The sequence below is a fragment of the Electrona antarctica genome, assembly GCF_951216825.1.
Source record: "Electrona antarctica genome assembly, chromosome: 4".
In the NCBI taxonomy this organism is placed as follows: domain Eukaryota; kingdom Metazoa; phylum Chordata; class Actinopteri; order Myctophiformes; family Myctophidae; genus Electrona; species Electrona antarctica.
Window position 1 is genome coordinate 4,107,727 of NC_136809.1, and position 19,095 is coordinate 4,126,821.

The 19,095-nt window shown below is 44.6% G+C and overlaps 1 protein-coding gene across 1 annotated transcript in view; it reads right to left on the reverse strand.

The window, feature by feature from the left end:
- Positions 1–3,293: 3,293 nt before the first annotated feature.
- Positions 3,294–19,095, reverse strand: part of LOC306922488 (myosin-11-like) — a 46,828-nt gene continuing 31,026 nt past the window's right edge. Inside the window, 10 exon segments of the mRNA XM_079500130.1 lie at positions 3,294–4,631; positions 7,815–7,987; positions 8,855–8,963; positions 9,768–9,976; positions 11,769–11,892; positions 12,892–12,980; positions 13,213–13,341; positions 16,012–16,173; positions 16,571–16,783; positions 17,323–17,535. Of these exon segments, the coding sequence (XP_079356256.1) occupies positions 4,496–4,631; positions 7,815–7,987; positions 8,855–8,963; positions 9,768–9,976; positions 11,769–11,892; positions 12,892–12,980; positions 13,213–13,341; positions 16,012–16,173; positions 16,571–16,783; positions 17,323–17,535 (1,557 nt within the window). The 3' untranslated portion in view covers positions 3,294–4,495.

Sequence of the window (19,095 nt, forward strand, 5' to 3'; positions counted from 1 at the left end):
TGTCAAACCATGTGACTCCCATTGGAAATGCATTGCGAGCTTGCATCAGCTATACATCTCATACAACAAGCATACATCAGTCTGTTGTAAAGGTGTGAGTCGGTCCATTTGGTTACCAACTCTCCTATCATTTAGCTGCAGGGGGACCACCTGGAACCCCCTCAAGGACCCCTGGGGGTCCCCGGACCACATGGGGACCACCTGGAACCCCCTCATGGACCCCCGGGGGTCCCCGGACCACATGGAACCCCCTCAAGGACCACTGGTTGAAACCCACTGATCTAGACTAGAGTACTCCTTCTCAGTGGTGGAAAGTAACTAAGTACTTTTACTTAAGTACAATGTTGAGGTATTTGTACTTTACTGGAGTATTTCCAATTTCCAGTACTTTTACTTCTACTCCACTACATCTCGGAGCCAAAATTTGTACTTTTAGTTTTTAGTTACTTTGGAGATTTTAATTTTGATTTGAAAACATACATTAACCACTTCAACCCTATATACATTTCAGCCATTTGAAAATAGCCGATCTGCTATTTTCAATAGAATTTGTACACATTTTGAACATTCTGCACAATGAGTACTTACTCAAGTACATTTTAAATTCCGTACTTTTACTCGTAACGAAGTAGTTCTAAATGGCAGTATTGGTACTTTTACTTAAGTAAAACAATTGAGTACTTTTTCCACCACTGCTCGTTCGTTCTTGTGCAGATCCTCATGAGTTCTGCCGCCACCTGTTGATAGGGTGTGGTATTACATGTCTTCCACTGCTTTGAACTGAAACTGTATGTGCCTAGAGGTGTAGTACCTCTTTTATCCTGTTGGGTTTGCAGTTTTTGTACTGAAATTAAAATGACAAAAACACTTATGTTCTGTTTATGCAATGGGAAGTTCATGACATTGACTGAGACGGAAACATTAAAAAAAACAAAATATATATTTTTTTCTGTCTTTATTTTCTTGTGCAGGTGGTTCCACAATTAATACAAATAGGTGTCATGTAAACATCAACGGATTACAAACCGGAGTAGAGAATCATAGGAGATTAGATTACATTTAAATTGTATTGTGACCCAGGTGATTAAAATACATATACATGAACAAGGATAGGAATTGGAACGGGCTCTATGCACACGCGCCATTTTGGAAAGAACTTGGGGTTCCCTTTCGTACTTCCTTCACAGGTGTTACTGATGACACTAACCCATTTAGAGTCCACCTGAGGACCTACATTACTGATGACACTAACCCATTTAGAGTCCACCTGAGGACCTACATTACTGATGACACTAACCCATTTAGAGTCCACCTGAGGACCTACATTACTGATGACACTAACCCATTTAGAGTCCACCTGAGGACCTACATTACTGATGACACTAACCCATTTAGAGTCCACCTGAGGACCTACATTACTGATGACACTAACCCATTTAGAGTCCACCTGAGGACCTACATTACTGATGACACTAACCCATTTAGAGTCCACCTGAGGACCTACATTACTGATGACACTAACCCATTTAGAGTCCACCTGAGGACCTACATTACTGATGACACTAACCCATTTAGAGTCCACCTGAGGACCTACATTACTGATGACACTAACCCATTTAGAGTCCACCTGAGGACCTACATTTCTACAAAATGTCTTCTAAATCCTGACAGTTTTCTGAAAAACCCTATGTTTCTATATCAGTGGTTCTCAAACTATTTTATGTCAAGGACCCCCAAAAATATATGTAATTGCCCGCCGAGCTCCATCTGAAAATATGTCCCCCCCCCCCCAGAAGCAAAGATTTGAGTTAAAAACGTTCGCTCTGAAAGAATATTATATTCAAACATTTGGGCCACATTTTCACGATTTTTCAAAAATAGCAGAGTGCCGCGCTACGAGCTTGTAGATCTGCTATTTTTCAATAGCTAAAGTACAACATAATGCTTCAAACACCAAAAGGGGTTCCCGCCCAAAAACACTCTGCTACACCCAGTGGGTCTCAAAGGGTCCTTGAGTTGGTTCCAAATGGCCCTGTACGGGTGTGTGTAACTCTGAGGGTGTACTAATGGAACCAAATGGACCCCTTATGGGTCCATTTGGTTCCATTAGTACACTCTTAAGAGTTATGGGGGTCCTTGAAATATTAAAAACGTTTGAGAACCACTGTATACACGAAATGGAACAGAGCCTTAATTCGTATCCTCGGTAATGGAACAGAGCCTTAATTCGTATCCTCGGTAATGGAACAGAGCCTTAATTCGTATCCTCGGTAATGGAACAGAGCCTTAATTCGTATCCTCGGTAATGGAACAGAGCCTTAATTCGTATCCTCGGTAATGGAACAGAGCCTTAATTCGTATCCTCGGTAATGCCTGTAAAGGAAGTATGGAAGGTTCCTGGAAGTAGGAGTTAAGGTGGTTGAACACTGGACACGTTTTTCGGAAAACCGACAGAGAAACGCTGCTAAAAATCCGAAAAAACGTGCTCTGTGTGCCTTTATTCTGTGCATAGCATACCTCATAGAGCCTATTGGAGTTTAGTCAACGGGGACCTTTATTCTGTGCATAGCATACCTCATAGAGCCTATTGGAGTTTAGTCAACGGGGACCTTTATTCTGTGTGCATAGCATACCTCATAGAGCCTATTGGAGTTTAGTCAACGGGGACCTTTATTCTGTGTGCATAGCATACCTCATAGAGCCTATTGGAGTTTAGTCAACAGGGACCTTTATTCTGTGCATAGCATACCTCATAGAGCCTATTGGAGTTTAGTCAACGGGCACCTTTATTCTGTGTGCATAGCATACCTCATAGAGCCTATTGGAGTTTAGTCAACAGGGACCTTTATTCTGTGTGCATAGCATACCTCATAGAGCCTATTGGAGTTTAGTCAACAGGGACCTTTATTCTGTGTGCATAGCATACCTCATAGAGCCTATTGGAGTTTAGTCAACAGGGACCTTTATTCTGTGTGCATAGCATACCTCATAGAGCCTATTGGAGTTTAGTCAACGGGGACCTTTATTCTGTGTGCATAGCATACCTCATAGAGCCTATTGGAGTTTAGTCAACAGGGACCTTTATTCTGTGTGCATAGCATACCTCATAGAGCCTATTGGAGTTTAGTCAACAGGGACCTTTATTCTGTGTGCATAGCATACCTCATAGAGCCTATTGGAGTTTAGTCAACGGGCACCTTTATTCTGTGTGCATAGCATACCTCATAGAGCCTATTGGAGTTTAGTCAACAGGGACCTTTATTCTGTGTGCATAGCATACCTCATAGAGCCTATTGGAGTTTAGTCAACAGGGACCTTTATTCTGTGTGCATAGCATACCTCATAGAGCCTATTGGAGTTTAGTCAACGGGGACCTTTATTCTGTGTGCATAGCATACCTCATAGAGCCTATTGGAGTTTAGTCAACTATACTGAAATGTAGGTTGTGTACATAAAGAAAGTGCACCAATCAACTGTGGTTTGTTTTTCTAAACATACATTTCTGTCATATGTGGATTAGAGTATACTTTGATTGACGACAAGAAAGGTGCAAAAATATATATAAATTTGTGAATTGTAAAACAAATTAGAAATAGCTAACTGGATGCTTATTTCGTTATTACCGTCTTTTATTTGACGGTTTTATATAAATATTTAATTATAAGCATGTATGGTTGGGTTTTCTTCCGTCCAAACACTGGACAAAACATGGCAGTTGCTACAGTTCAACTCATGGATATTAATGGATATTAATATTCCGTAAGCCATACAATTGGATTACATACAAAGTTAACAGCTGGTAAAACTATCGAGACTAGTATAAAAGTCAGCATTGATTGGCGCCAGTTTGGCCAATTAGAAATATATAATTCTAGAAATCCAATCTGAAGAACTGCTTCAATGCTGTTCTAAAAACAAACAAAAGAAAGAAGCTCACAGCAGTCACAGGCGAACAGGACCAGTCAATAGTAACCTAGACAATAACGTCTATCTTTACAGCATGGCTCTGTTTTGTTTGAAAGTTCCAAAATGACTCGTAGGCATACCTGGTTCAAATGGCAGGTATACGACGAGTGGAGGAAGGCATAATAATTAGACGTACCTATTAGTGGGTACAAAAATGTTACATAAAGGAAAGAAAATACATTCATTCAGTGTAGTACAAAACTGTAGAAAAGCAAATCACACGTCACCAAAACAAACCAGCACCAAATACAAACCCCTCTCGCCTCCATAACGTGAACTCTGTAAGACTTTCAGATCAAAGGAAAAAGGTGCTCTTTGACACGGAAGACAGATCAGTCACTGCCGGAAATTGGGGTAAAAAATAAATGCTATAATTTTAAGTGATACGGAAAGGAAACCTCATGAAGCTTTGAAGTTACTATTTGTTGCTGAAAGCGGTGGGTGTGCCCTGGTAGGTATTTAGGTAATACTGAAATGTCATTTATTTTGACGGCTGATTCCCCCCCCTCCCCCCCTGCTATCTCTCTCTCTACTCCGCCGACTTGGTTCCGTTGAAGTCTCCCTGGGAGTCTGCGTCGTCGTCGTCGTCATCGATCAGCCCTCGTCTGGCCGAGCCTCCGCCCGCACGGCGAGTTGTGCTGCCGAAGGAAGGCTCGTTCCCACGCCTGGAATCACACGAGGCAGGCGTACAGAAGCAGAAATACAGAAACATTATTCAGACTTTATGCTATAGTGTTCATATTATATAGGGCTGCCACGATTACAAGTTTAAGCTGACGATTAATTGTCAAATAATTGCGATTGTTTTTTGACATTGAATAAATAATAATAAAAAAAAAAATCAGATTATAATAATACTAATAATTAGATTTTCAGGCCTTTAAGGCCTCGTAATCAAAAAATGCACAGGGCAGATATTACAACTAATTTAAATATACTAAGAAATTACTGACATATTTAAAATGTTATACTCAAAAAAATGTAAAAAAGAACAGTGGAAATAGACTTGTAGATCAGCCATTTCATTTTTATTTTATTTTTTTGCGACTATGCAAAAAATAATTGCGATATTGAATAACTGTGACAGCCCTTATTGCAGTGTTCAATGTGGTTAGATTTAGCCGTGAAAGCCACTCGGGGTGATTCACGCCACAAGGACAGTCCTATCGGATGGATTATGGTATTTACACTTACAGGTTGTGCTGCTATTATTGTTACAGATGAAGCACGCTGTTATTTCTTAAACTCATTTGACCCTCCTGTCCTGGCCAAGACAAATGAGTCTGGTTTATGGCAATTAAACCAAGCACGGAGGAAAGATATGGTCACCGCCAGTAAGGAATTACTTAAATATGAAGTGTTAAAAAACAAGTAAATTCTCTAAAAAAGAAAACTAAAAAAGGGAATAAAAAGGGAGGTACTTATATTATGCAGTATGGCGGGATTGGCGGCATCGAGTTGGGAAGCTTTAAATCCATTTTATTCCCACGTTGCCCAAGACATTATTTTAATTCTAAGGAATTCACTAGTAGCTGATGACCAATATTTCGCTCTATTTCGCTCAAGAAATGACAGAATCAAGAAAGTAAGTGCAATGGAGGGAATCAAGGTTATGGAAAGTTGAAGCTATATATATATGGTGGTGGCGGGGGCGGGGTAGTCTCGCCTTGGCCAGACCATCCAAGATCTCCACTGCTGATTATGTCTGGTGACGTCTACATTCAACGTTTAGGCTACAACTGTGGAAATGCACTGACTTATTGAGATGGTGATATGATTTAATGCCTTATTGAGATGGTGATATGATTTAATGCCTTATTGAGATGGTGATATGATTTAATGCCTTATTGAGATGGTGATATGATTTAATGCCTTATTGAGATGGTGATATGATTTAATGCCTTATTGAGATGGTGATATGATTTAATGCCTTATTGAGATGGTGATATGATTTAATGCCTTATTGAGATGGTGATATGATTTAATGCCTTATTGAGATGGTGATATGATTTAATGCCTTATTGAGATGGTGATATGATTTTGTTATTCTTCAAGTAGACGTACTGCAGGTTCATTAGCAGCTGTTCATATATTGAACATTAGATTTCTCCAGACTTATCGGTAGGTAGGTGGAGATCTGTGGTTGTCATGGCTACACGAGACTTTCAGGCTATGGGGGGTAACTTTGAGGCTCAGAGTGTACCTACTGCGTCACTCCTTGGGTTCAGGGTTGCCTCTGGAATAGAGATGATGAAGATGATTGTGCTAGAGTGCTCAGAAAGGCTTGGTCACTCTAACTTTACCCATTTAGACCTGAGTACCATTCTACAAATGCCTTCTAAATCATGATAGTTTTCTGGAGAAAAAAAACTATGTTTCTATGTCAGTCGTTCTCAAACATTTTCATGTCAAGGACCCCCAAAAATATCTGTATTTGGCCGCCAACCCCCCATCTGAAAATATGTAGTTCCAGGGACCTTCCAGAAGGAAAGATTTGAGTTAAAAATGTTCGCTCTGAAAGAATATATATTCAAAGGTTTGCGCCACATTTTCACGATTTTTCAAAAATAGCAGACCTACAAGCTTGTACAGTAGATCTGCTATTTTTCAATAGCTAAAGTATAACATAATGCTTAAAACACCGAAAGGAATTTCCGCCCAGATTAAACTGCACTACAAGACATCAATCCTGCTCTGTTGGTTATAGCTCTAAAAAAGGAACAGTACTGCAAGTACTTTTGCACTGCTAATTGAAATGAATAGAATAAAAATCACACCCGTGTGAACTGAGTGTTGCAAATACCCCCCCCCCCCTCTCTCTCTCTCTCTCTCTCTCTCTCATTAGCAGGCAACATGCAGCACTATCTCTCTCTCTCCGTTTCTGGCACAACAGCGCCACTTTTGGTACTCATTGGTACTGGTCACACACATAGTCACACACAAACACACATAGTTGAACACGGACATTGCTAGTTGAACACGGACATTGCTGTTCGTTGGAGTGGTTGCACCACTCAAAAATAAAACACTTTATTTTGCAATAGACCAACATGAGACAACGAGACAAAGAGACAACATGTGCTAGAAGGATTTCTAATGGTTTTTGTCACACATTTAACTATTAGAAAGCCTTATTTAACTATTAGAAAGCCTTATTTCTGTATCACCAGTGTGAAAAAAACAACACTCAACAGCTGGTTGTTTGTGAAATACAGTAATTATTTATCCCTCTAATCATTTATTGTGAACCGTTATGTATGCAGGCTTTTTTTTTTAATGATTTATTTTCACCCCGTGTCAATTATCTAATGTAATCCTGGGCTCTACACTCCCTCTGCCAACCTGGGGGGGCAGCAGACTGACCTCATGCTTCCTTCTATGCATGAGGAGTCCAAGCCGCTTCTTTTCACCTCATAGGGAGGGAGCTTCCCCGGTTGGACATTCATTAATCTCAGAGATTTCGGAGAAAAATCTCGGAAATGTCCGAGTTTAAAAACTCACAGAATTGCGACATTAATCTCAGAGATTTCTGAGAAAAATCTTGCACATTTTGGACTTTATAATCTCACAGATTTGCCACATTAAACTCGAAAAATTCAGAGATTTTAAAGTCTGAGATTAATGTCGCAATTATGTGAGTTTTTAAAGTCAGAAATTTGCGACATTTTTCTCAGAAATGTCCGAGATTAATGTCCGAAAATTGCCCCCACCGGCTTAACGAGATGGCAGTAAAAAGCCTTGGTACTGCCCAATACACCCCCAATGAACGCAGTGCAGTGGAACAGAATCGCACAGAGAGAAACGTCGTCCTTCGCCCCTGACTCTGTCTGTGTGTCATAACTCATTACCTGAGTTTGCTCTTCAGAGTGTTGACCTCGCGGCTCATGGCGTCGCTGGCCTCCGTAGCCTCGTCCAGTTCGCGCTGCAGCTTCCTGCGGGCGGCCGTGGCTCTCTGGGACTCCTCCTCCGACTCCTCCAGCTGCCGCTTCAGCTGCTTCATGCGGACATTGGCCTTGTCCGCCTGTAGGGGGAGACAGAGGGACGTTATCATAACATGAGAGCGTTGGCCTTGTCCGCCTGTAGGGGGAGACAGAGGGACGTTATCATAACATGAGAACGTTGGCCTTGTCCGCCTGTAGGGGGAGACAGAGGGACGTTATCATAACATGAGAACGTTGGCCTTGTCCGCCTGTAGGGGGAGACAGAGGGACGTTATCATAACATGAGAGCGTTGGCCTTGTCCGCCTGTAGGGGGAGACAGAGGGACGTTATCATAACATGAGAACGTTGGCCTTGTCCGCCTGTAGGGGGAGACAGAGGGACGTTATCATAACATGAGAACGTTGGCCTTGTCTGCCTGTAGCCTGGGAACAAGGTGAACTCCTACCTGGTCCTTGTACTGCTCTGGGAACAAGGTGAACTCCTACCTGGTCCTTGTACTGCTCTGGGAACAATGTGAACTCCTACCTGGTCCTTGTACTGCTCTGGGAACAAGGTGAACTCCTACCTGGTCCTTGTACTGCTCTGGGAACAATGTGAACTCCTACCTGGTCCTTGTACTGCTCTGGGAACAAGGTGAACTCCTACCTGGTCCTTGTACTGCTCTGGGAACAAGGTGAACTCCTACCTGGTCCTTGTACTGCTCAGCTTGTTTCCTACCTGGTCCTTGTACTGCTCTGGGAACAAGGTGAACTCCTACCTGGTCCTTGTACTGCTCTGGGAACAAGGTGAACTCCTACCTGGTCCTTGTACTGCTCTGGGAACCAGGTGGACTCCTACTGTACCTGGTCCTTGTACTGCTCTGGGAACAAGGTGAACTCCTACCTGGTCCTTGTACTGCTCAGCTTGTTTCCTACCTGGTCCTTGTACTGCTCAGCTTGTTTCCTACCTGGTCCTTGTACTGCTCAGCTTGTTTCCGCTCATCCTCCACTTGGATCACCAAGTCCTTCAGCTTCTTGTCCTTCTGGCGCAGACCCTTGGCAGCCGACTGCTTATCCCTGATTACAGAAAGGATGAGAAATGGAGGGACTTCATTATTCGTTGTACATTTATTTGTAGGTGAGCATCAGGAAGGAGATGATGTAATGAATATTAACGTATTCCCGTGAATTACATTTGATGAGTTTGCATTGGTAAAAAGCTTTGAACATATTATCTTGACGTTGTCTATTTACAAATGAACCACGTAAGCTCTAAAAACAAGAAGTACGTGATACAAGAAATACTTAAAATAACTGATCAAGCTCACGGCGCTTGAGTTTATTGATCTGCTATTTTCACTAATTTACTAGTTTTAGTAAAACAGGGATACCAGGGTTAACGTTATTAAGATATTGACATTTCTTTTGTTTTTGTACTTTTGTCCAATACTATTCCCACTTTATACTTTGTATGTTTATCTTTTTACCAGAAAAACACGGTCTGTGTGTAATCTCCTATTAACCCATTTAGATTAAATTAAGAAAATGTCTTCTAAATCATGACAGTTTTCAGTGGTGCTCAAACTATTTCATATCAAGTACCCCAAAATTATATGGAATTGGCCACTGACCCCCACCTGAAAATACGTTGTTCCAGGGACCCTCCCCAGAAGCAAAGATTTGAGCTAAAAACGTTCGCCATGAAAGAATATATATTCAAAGATTTGCGACACATTTTCACGATTTTTCAAAAATAGCAGATCTACAAGCTCATAGCGCGGCACTCGGTGCCGCGCTATGAGCTTGTAGATCTGCTATTTTTCAATAGATAAAGCATAACATAATGCTTAAAACACCAAAAGTCGGATTAGAAAGACGAACCTGTTCTCCTGCTCCAGCTGCTCCTCCAGCTGAGCCACCTTGGCCTCCAGGGCGGAGATGGAGGACTTGAACTTGGACTTGACCTGGTTCTCCATCTCCTGCAGCTTGGACTTCAGCTCCTTGTTCTGCCTCTCCATCTGCTGCCGGGCGCTCTCGTTCTTCTGGGAGGAGCTGCGCTCCGTCTGCAGCTCCACGTTCAGCTGGTCCACCTGGCGAGGAACAGAACGGGGAGGGTTTGGATCAGAAGATTCTGATTTATATATCTAGTCGTGGTGAGAGATTTGAAGGACGGGGGATGATTCACGCTCTGAGGGCACGAGAGACACCACTGAGCACGCTATAAAGCGTGCGAGTTGCCTGTCGAACGTTGCGAAGTTCGCTTAGCCGACTCCGCCCCGTTCGAGTTGCGACCAAGATGTGTTACAGTTGTGTTTAAGAGTCAGTGATATAATCACTACAGTCTACCTGCTGTGGTTAGGGTTAGAGTTAGTCTAGGTTAACTCTAGTTAGAGTTAGTCTAGGTTAACTCTAGTTAGAGTTAGTCTAGGTTAACTCTAGTTACAGTTAGTCTAGGTTAACTCTAGTTACAGTTAGTCTAGGTTAACTCTAGTTAGAGTTAGTCTAGGTAAACTCTAGTTAGAGTTAGTCTAGGTAAACTCTAGTTAGAGTTAGTCTAGGTTAACTCTAGTTAGAGTTAGTCTAGGTAAACTCTAGTTAGAGTTAGTCTAGGTTAACTCTAGTTAGAGTTAGTCTAGGTTAACTCTAGTTAGAGTTAGTCTAGGTTAACTCTAGTTAGAGTTAGTCTAGGTTAACTCTAGTTAGAGTTAGTCTAGGTTAACTCTAGTTAGAGTTAGTCTAGGTAAACTCTAGTTAGAGTTAGTCTAGGTAAACTCTAGTTAGAGTTAGTCTAGGTTAACTCTAGTTAGAGTTAGTCTAGGTTAACTCTAGTTACAGTTAGTCTAGGTTAACTCTAGTTAGAGTTAGTCTAGGTTCACTCTAGTTACAGTTAGTCTAGGTTAACTCTAGTTACAGTTAGTCTAGGTTAACTCTAGTTACAGTTAGTCTAGGTAAACTCTAGTTAGAGTTAGTCTAGGTAAACTCTAGTTAGAGTTAGTCTAGGTTAACTCTAGTTAGAGTTAGTCTAGGTAAACTCTAGTTAGAGTTAGTCTATGTTAACTCTAGTTAGAGTTAGTCTAGGTTAACTCTAGTTAGAGTTAGTCTAGGTAAACACTAGTTAGTTAGTCTAGGTTAACTCTAGTTAGAGTTAGTCTAGGTAAACTCTAGTTAGAGTTAGTCTAGGTAAACTCTAGTTAGAGTTAGTCTAGGTTAACTCTATTTAGAGTTAGTCTAGGTTAACTCTAGTTAGAGTTAGTCTAGGTAAACTCTAGTTAGAGTTAGTCTAGGTTAACTCTAGTTAGAGTTAGTCTAGGTAAACTCTAGTTAGAGTTAGTCTAGGTAAACTCTAGTTAGAGTTAGTCTAGGTAAACTCTAGTTAGAGTTAGTCTAGGTTAACTCTAGTTAGAGTTAGTCTAGGTAAACTCTAGTTAGAGTTAGTCTAGGTTAACTCTAGTTAGAGTTAGTCTAGGTAAACTCTAGTTAGAGTTAGTCTAGGTAAACTCTAGTTAGAGTTAGTCTAGGTTAACTCTAGTTAGAGTTAGTCTAGGTAAACTCTAGTTAGAGTTAGTCTAGGTTAACTCTAGTTAGAGTTAGTCTAGGTTAACTCTAGTTAGAGTTAGTCTAGGTTAACTCTAGTTAGAGTTAGTCTAGGTTAACTCTAGTTAGAGTTAGTCTAGGTTAACTCTAGTTAGAGTTAGTCTAGGTAAACTCTAGTTAGAGTTAGTCTAGGTTAACTCTAGTTAGAGTTAGTCTAGGTAAACTCTAGTTAGAGTTAGTCTAGGTTAACTCTAGTTAGAGTTAGTCTAGGTTAACTCTAGTTAGAGTTAGTCTAGGTAAACTCTAGTTAGAGTTAGTCTAGGTAAACTCTAGTTAGAGTTAGTCTACCTGCTGCTGGCTCTTCCTCAGTCGGTCGTTGATGATCTCCAGGTTACTGCCCTCCTCCTCCAGTTCCTCCTCCAGCTGGGAGATCTTAGCCTCCAGGCGACGCTTCTCGTCTGCCAAGGCCGACCTGCATCCCAGGAGAGGAGAGAAGCCATTATATTATAGTGTGTGTGTGTGTGTGTGTGTGTGTGTGTGTGTGTGTGTGTGTGTGTGTGTGTGTGTGTGTGTGTGTGTGTGTGTGTGTGTGTGTGTGTGTGTGTGTGTGTGTGGGCAAATGCAAGAGAGATCCCCCCTCTACCTCGACGCTGATTCAACATGTGAATATCGGTACATAGGATATCGGCAAGAAAGTCCATATCGGAATAATGGAAAACCCCACAGACCTCATAGATCACTATGGCATCAGCATGCTGACATAATAGTGGGAAACCCCATAGATCATAACTCCAAAGACCCCATAGATCATAACCCCATAGACCCCATAGATCATAACCCCATAGACCCCATATATCATAACCCCATAGATCATAGACCCCATAGATCATAACCCTATAGACCCCATAGATCATAGACCCCATAGACCATAACCCCATAGACCCCATAGATCATAGACCCGCCACACGACAGAAGTTACCGGAAACATACAAGAAAGTGACAATAACAGTGGTGTGGTTGCCCTGTGGCCAACCACACCAATAAAACCGAACGCAGACCAACCTTGAACGCCTGCGTATACACAGTGCATGGTGGTGGTGGTAAATGTGAAACAACAAAAGCAAACAGTCAAATGATTAACAAAAGCATGTATCAATATATTTGTGTGTATGCTAGCTGCTCTATCAGTGACGGTCAGTCCTTTGTTTCCTGCAGCTTGACAACATTTGACAACAGCTATTTTCCAATAGCTAAAGGATAACATAATGATTGATAATTAAAACACCCGTCCAGAATTACATTTTTGTGTGTATGCAACCGGAACAACAATAAATATAAGCAAACTGAAGCAGTTTAAAACGGCTAAACAGTTTAGCCAAATTATGAAAGGACAAAACACATAAAAAACATGGTGACTCACTGACTTCACAGCCATCACTACCAGCAGTAAATGCCTAGTAGGTATACTCACTTTCCAGATGAATTGCTTGCTAGTTCGTCAGCCAGCTCGTCTCTCTCTGCCTCAGCCTGTTTGCGTGCTCTCTCAGCCGCAGCCATGTCCTACACGTTACACATATATGGCAACACATCAAATACCAATCACTTCAGCAAACCAACATATTTACGATATAAATGCTTTTTAAATGTATCGACTGACTCTGCATTTGTGTGTGTGTGTGTGTGTGTGTGTGTGTGTGTGTGTGTGTGTGTGTGTGTGTGTGTGTGTGTGTGTGTGTGTGTGTGTGTGTGTGTGTGTGTGTGTGTGTGTGTGTGTGCGCACACAGTATGTTACCTCCTGCATCTGCATGAGCTCAGCCTCCAGACTCTTGGCTTTCTTCTCGCTCTCCTTGGCCGTGGCCAGAACCTCCTCCCTGGCAGCATGGGCGTCGTCCAGGTCCCTCTGGTAGTCCTTCATCTGGCCCTGAGGAGGACCACCACCACATTGGGTTAGTATTACAGTTCACCAAAAGGACAACAAAATACGGAAAGCTGAATTCAATAGAATACTTAGAAACGAGTCGGTCAGATACACGGTTGTCCAGAACCGCCAGAAAAAGGCTCCGGTCAGTGGACCTAATGAGCCTAAGTCCCCACACCTGTGCAACTTCCAGGCTCTGCCCGAGCCAATTGATAGCCATGGTGACCCCAGCCTTATTCCCCACACCTGCCATTTGATTACTTAGTCAGTACAAGGACTTACACAGACAGACAGTTAAAACAGGTGCCATGACAACAGATATAACGGGTATTGCATACTAGTTTGGGGTATTTATACCCGATTTGCATTGTTCCCAAGTAGGCACAGGTCTAGTACATCATAATAATGGAAAACCCCATAGACCCCATAGATTATTATTAATAATGGAAAACCCCACAGACCTCATAGATTATTATGGCATCAGAATGATGACATAACAGTCAGTGGCGTGCACAGACATTTAGAGGGGCAGGTGCTCAAGTTAAAAAAAGGGCACCTTGTGCAGCGCGTGGAACCGGCCGGTTGCCTTAATCTATTTTGGGCGGGAACCCCTTTTGGTGTTAGCATTATGTTATGCTTTAGCTATTGAAAAATAGCAGATCTACAAGCTCTTTTTTTTTTTTTTTCCAAAAGGGCACATTGCCAAAAGGGCAGGGGGTGCTCTAGCACCCCCTAGTGTCTATCTGTGCACGCCACTGATAACAGTGGAAAACCCCCATAGACCCACATGGCGTCAGAAGGTACCAGAAACATACAAGAAAGTGACAAACGTCTGGTTTCCCACACTAATAAAACACCAACAAAGACTAACCTTGAACGAGTGCTTATACAGAACATGGTGGTGGTGGCGGGTGTTTGGTTGTGAAACAACACAGAAAACGGAGGCAAACACAAGGTTAAATGATTAAAGGTACATTCAGTGATTTCACTCAATTCAACTATCACTTATTTTTTCTTTGGGATAATCCTCCCTACTATAAAGTGTGCTGACCATATAAGGAGTTCCTCCCTGTCCCCAGTGAGCCCCTGGGGTCAAAAAACCCTAGTTTCGGTTTGGGCTTTGGGTGGCAAAGCTTTCATCCAATCAGGATGAGAGGTGCCTTCCTCCAATCATGATCGAGTGTGGCTGGCATTGGTGCGCGTGCTGTTGGTCTGTTGTACTTCCCCCACTGTAGAGCGTGTGCATGTGCACATCTTGTTACCGGGTGGACCGGGTTTTTTTCCAAATCACCCAAATCACTGAATGCTCCTTTAACAAAAGCATAGGTATATATTATATTTAAATGTATTCATGTAGGCCTATATTATGCTAGCTGCTACCTGCTCTATCGGTGACCGTCATTCCTTCTTCACTACGTGTTGATTTTGACAGCAAAAATTTAGATTTTAGTTTAGTCTTTTAAATAAAACTTAACCGATTGCATGCCGCCATCTGGTGGCTAAACTCGGCGGTGATGCCAGATTCCAGCTCTAAATTCCAAAACTTGGGACAGCTGTGTGTGAACTCGTTCGTTGAACCGGGAACTAGTTGTGTGATGAGTCACAGCTTCACTAGTTGTGTGATGAGTCACAGCTTCACTAGTTGTGTGATGAGTCACAGCTTCACTAGTTGTGTGATGAGTCACAGCTTCACTAGTTGTGTGATGAGTCACAGCTTTAGTTGTGTGATGAGTCACAGCTTCACTAGTTGTGTGATGAGTCACAGCTTTAGTTGTGTGATGAGTCACAGCTTCACTAGTTGTGTGATGTGTCACAGCTTCACTAGTTGTGTGATGAGTCACAGCTTCACTAGTTGTGTGATGTGTCACGGTTCACTAGTTGTGTGATGAGTCACAGCTTCACTAGTTGTGTGATGAGTCACAGCTTCACTAGTTGTGTGATGAGTCACAGCTTCACTAGTTGTGTGATGAGTCACAGCTTCACTAGTTGTGTGATGAGTCACAGCTTCACTAGTTGTGTGATGAGTCACAGCTTCACTAGTTGTGTGATGAGTCACAGCTTTACTCGGTGAAGTCTGGTTTTCTACTGGCGAGGTCGGATTAACCCATTTTTGGCGGGGACATTTTTAGAATCTGATCTCAGGTCAAAATGGGTTAAAGTATTATTAAGCTCTAAACATCGTCCATTAGCTCAATCTAAGCCCTATAAATGCTTTAGATCGTGTGCGTGCGTGCGCATGCACGTGGATATTTTGGATATCCGATGACGTCACACCATGGGAGCTACCGGAGGCTATCGACGGATGCGAAAAACAGCTAACGGACGGTAAATAAAATACTATTAATTCTGGATCAAATCGCATTAACTATACCCGAGATTTCTCGTGTTGGCAAAGGCGGTTGCGTCCTTGATGGCGTCGTAATGGCTGATTTTACACTTCTAAATAGATCTGCTATTTTCAGCATGCAACGAAGCATAAACAATGACTGACTGACTCTTCTCCACTAGTCGCTCACTAACATTTTAGTCTAGTTTTTATTGTTTGACGAAATTGTCAATATTAGTCTTAGTTTTCCTTTTTATTTAATTTACCTCAGTGTAAAACATTAGTCGACGAACGTTTCTCGTCATAGTTTTAGTTGACGATATGGACACTGCTAGTTGTCACTGTACCTGCAGCTTGCGGAGCTGCTTGACCGCCTCCTCTCGGCCCTTGTTGGCGGTCTCGATCTGGGCCTCCAGGTCCTTCATGTCTCCCTCCAGCTTCTTCTTGGCTGCGGCGGCGCTGGCTCTCTGCTTACGCTCGTCCTCCAGCTCCGTCTCCAACTCGCGCACCTGATGACGTTAGAGCACGCACATACTGTATCTATTATTACATTCGCGATGGTGACAAGTTGTGAGCGCGGAATATACACGGACAGCGGATGCGCGACATTAACACAGAAATAACAACAACACAGAACTATTAAAAGTGCCCCTGGGGGCACAGGTCTCCACAAGGATAGGAGCGTTTTTGGAAAATATGTCTAGTGGCACACAATTGGAAGCTGTGTTCATGATTTACGGCCTTTTGTACAAAACGGGCCGTCCAGAACTCTGCCCGAGCTCTGGACAGGACCCCTGCCCAGTGTCCATATATGGAGCTGGCCTGTTCTGACATCACAACACTCCATATTTGGGCATGCCTGACACAGATGTATAGCAGTAAAGGGACACAGAGAGACAGATCTACCTGCTTGACCAGCTGCCTCTTCTTCTCCTCGCCCATCTCGTCTCGGCCCTGCAGGTCTCTCTCGAACTGGGCCTTGAGGGCCTGCATGTTGACCTCCAGACGCAGCTTCCCGTCCTCGGCCGCCTGCAGCTCGTCCTCCAGCTCCTCCAGCTGGGTCTTCATCTCGTCCACCTGGGCCTCCAGGCCGCGCTTGGACTTCTCCAGCTCGTGGACCTGGACGGGACCAAGACGGGACGAAGGGTTTTAACACGTGGGCGCTGGAACAGAGGCTTTGATTAACGACGGCCTCCCTTTCAGCACGACACTGAGAGCTGTCAATCACTGGGAATCAGTGGTGGGATAAAGTACTTGCGTGTTTTATTTGAAGTAAAAGTATCAATACTGCAATGTAGAACTACGCTGTTACAAGTAAAAGTCCGGAGTCCGAAGTACTGGTAAAAATGGACTAAGTACCAAAAGGAGAAAGTACTCATTGTGAAGAATGTCCCATTTAATATAAAGTTTTCAAATGTATAAAGAATCTTAAAGATCTTTGGAAAATAGATCGGCTATGTTTTGCAATAATAATTTACAAAGTAACTAGTAATTACAGTTTTCAAATAAATGTAGTGGCGTAAAAGTACAATATTTGCCTCTGACTTTAATTAACGATGGCCCTCCATTCAGCACGAGACTTGCAATATGATTCACAGTCAGCAATGTTTGGACACTTTTCCTGGAAGAAGAACAGAAAAGAGGAGTTTCCAACTCACGCTCTTGCCCACGTCGTCCTTGGAGCTGACCAGGTCCTCCATCTCGGTCCTCAGGGCCTTGTTGGCTCTCTCCAGCTCCTCCCTGGAGTCCTGGGCCTCCTCCAGAGCCCTGGCCAGGGACAGGGCCTTGGTCTCCTTCTCCCTGGCCTCGGCCTCCGCGCGGTCTCTCTCGTCCGCGTACTTACTGGAGATGCTCTTCTCTTCGGCCAGCATCTGGAGAGGAGACAGACGGGGGGACACAGGGAGACAGACGGGGGGACACAGGGAGACAGACAGGGGGGACACACAGGGAGACAGACGGGGGGACACAGGGAGACAGACAGGGGGGGACACAGGGAGACAGACGGGGGGACACAGGGAGACAGACAGGGGGGACACACAGGGAGACAGACGGGGGGACACAGGGAGACAGACAGGGGGGGGGACACAGGGAGACAGACAGGGGGGGACACAGGGAGACATGCATGGATGGAGAGGAGACAGACAGGGGGACACAGGGAGACAGACAGGGGGGGACACAGGGAGACAGACGGGGGACACAGGGAGACAGACAGGGGGGGGCACAGGGAGACAGACAGGGGGGGACACAGGGAGACATGCATGGATGGAGAGGAGACAGACAGGGGGACACAGGGAGACATGCATGGATGGAGAGGAGACAGACGGGGGGACACAGGGAGACAGACGGGGGGGACACAGGGAGACATGCATGGATGGAGAGGAGACAGACGGGGGGACACAGGGAGACAGACGGGGGGGGGGGCCACAGGGAGACAGACGGGGGACACAGGGAGACAGACAGGGGGGGACACAGGGAGACATGCATGGATGGAGAGGAGACAGACGGGGGGACACAGGGAGACAGACGGGGGGGGGCACAGGGAGACAGACGGGGGGGGGCACAGGGAGACAGACAGGGGGGGACACAGGGAGACATGCATGGATGGAGAGGAGACAGACAGGGGGACACAGGGAGACATGCATGGATGGAGAGGAGACAGACAGGGGGACACAGGGAGACAGACGGCGGGGGGGCACAGGGAGACAGACGGGGGGGGCACAGGGAGACAGACAGGGGGGGACACAGGGAGACATGCATGGATGGAGAGGAGACAGACAGGGGGACACAGGGAGACATGCATGGATGGAGAGGAGACAGACAGGGGGACACAGGGAGACAGACGGGGGGGGGGCACAGGGAGACAGACGGGGGGGGCACAGGGAGACAGACAGGGGGGGACACAGGGAGACATGCATGGATGGAGAGGAGACAGACAGGGGGACACAGGGAGACAGACGGGGGGGGGCACAGGGAGACAGACAGGGGGGGACACAGGGAGACATGCATGGATGGAGAGGAGACAGACAGGGGGACACAGGGAGACAGACGGGGGGGGGCACAGGGAGACAGACAGGGGGGGACACAGGGAGACATGCATGGATGGAGAGGAGACAGACGGGGGGACACAGGGAGACAGACGGGGGGGGCACAGGGAGACAGACAGGGGGGGACACAGGGAGACAGACAGGGGGACACAGGGAGACAGACAGGGGGGGACACAGGGAGACAGACAGGGGGACACAGGGAGACATGCATGGATGGAGAGGAGACAGACAGGGGGACACAGGGAGACAGACGGGGGGGGCACAGGGAGACAGACAGGGGGGGACACAGGGAGACATGCATGGATGGAGAGGAGACAGACGGGGGGACACAGGGAGACAGACGGGGGGACACAGGGAGACAGACAGGGGGGGACACAGGGAGACAGA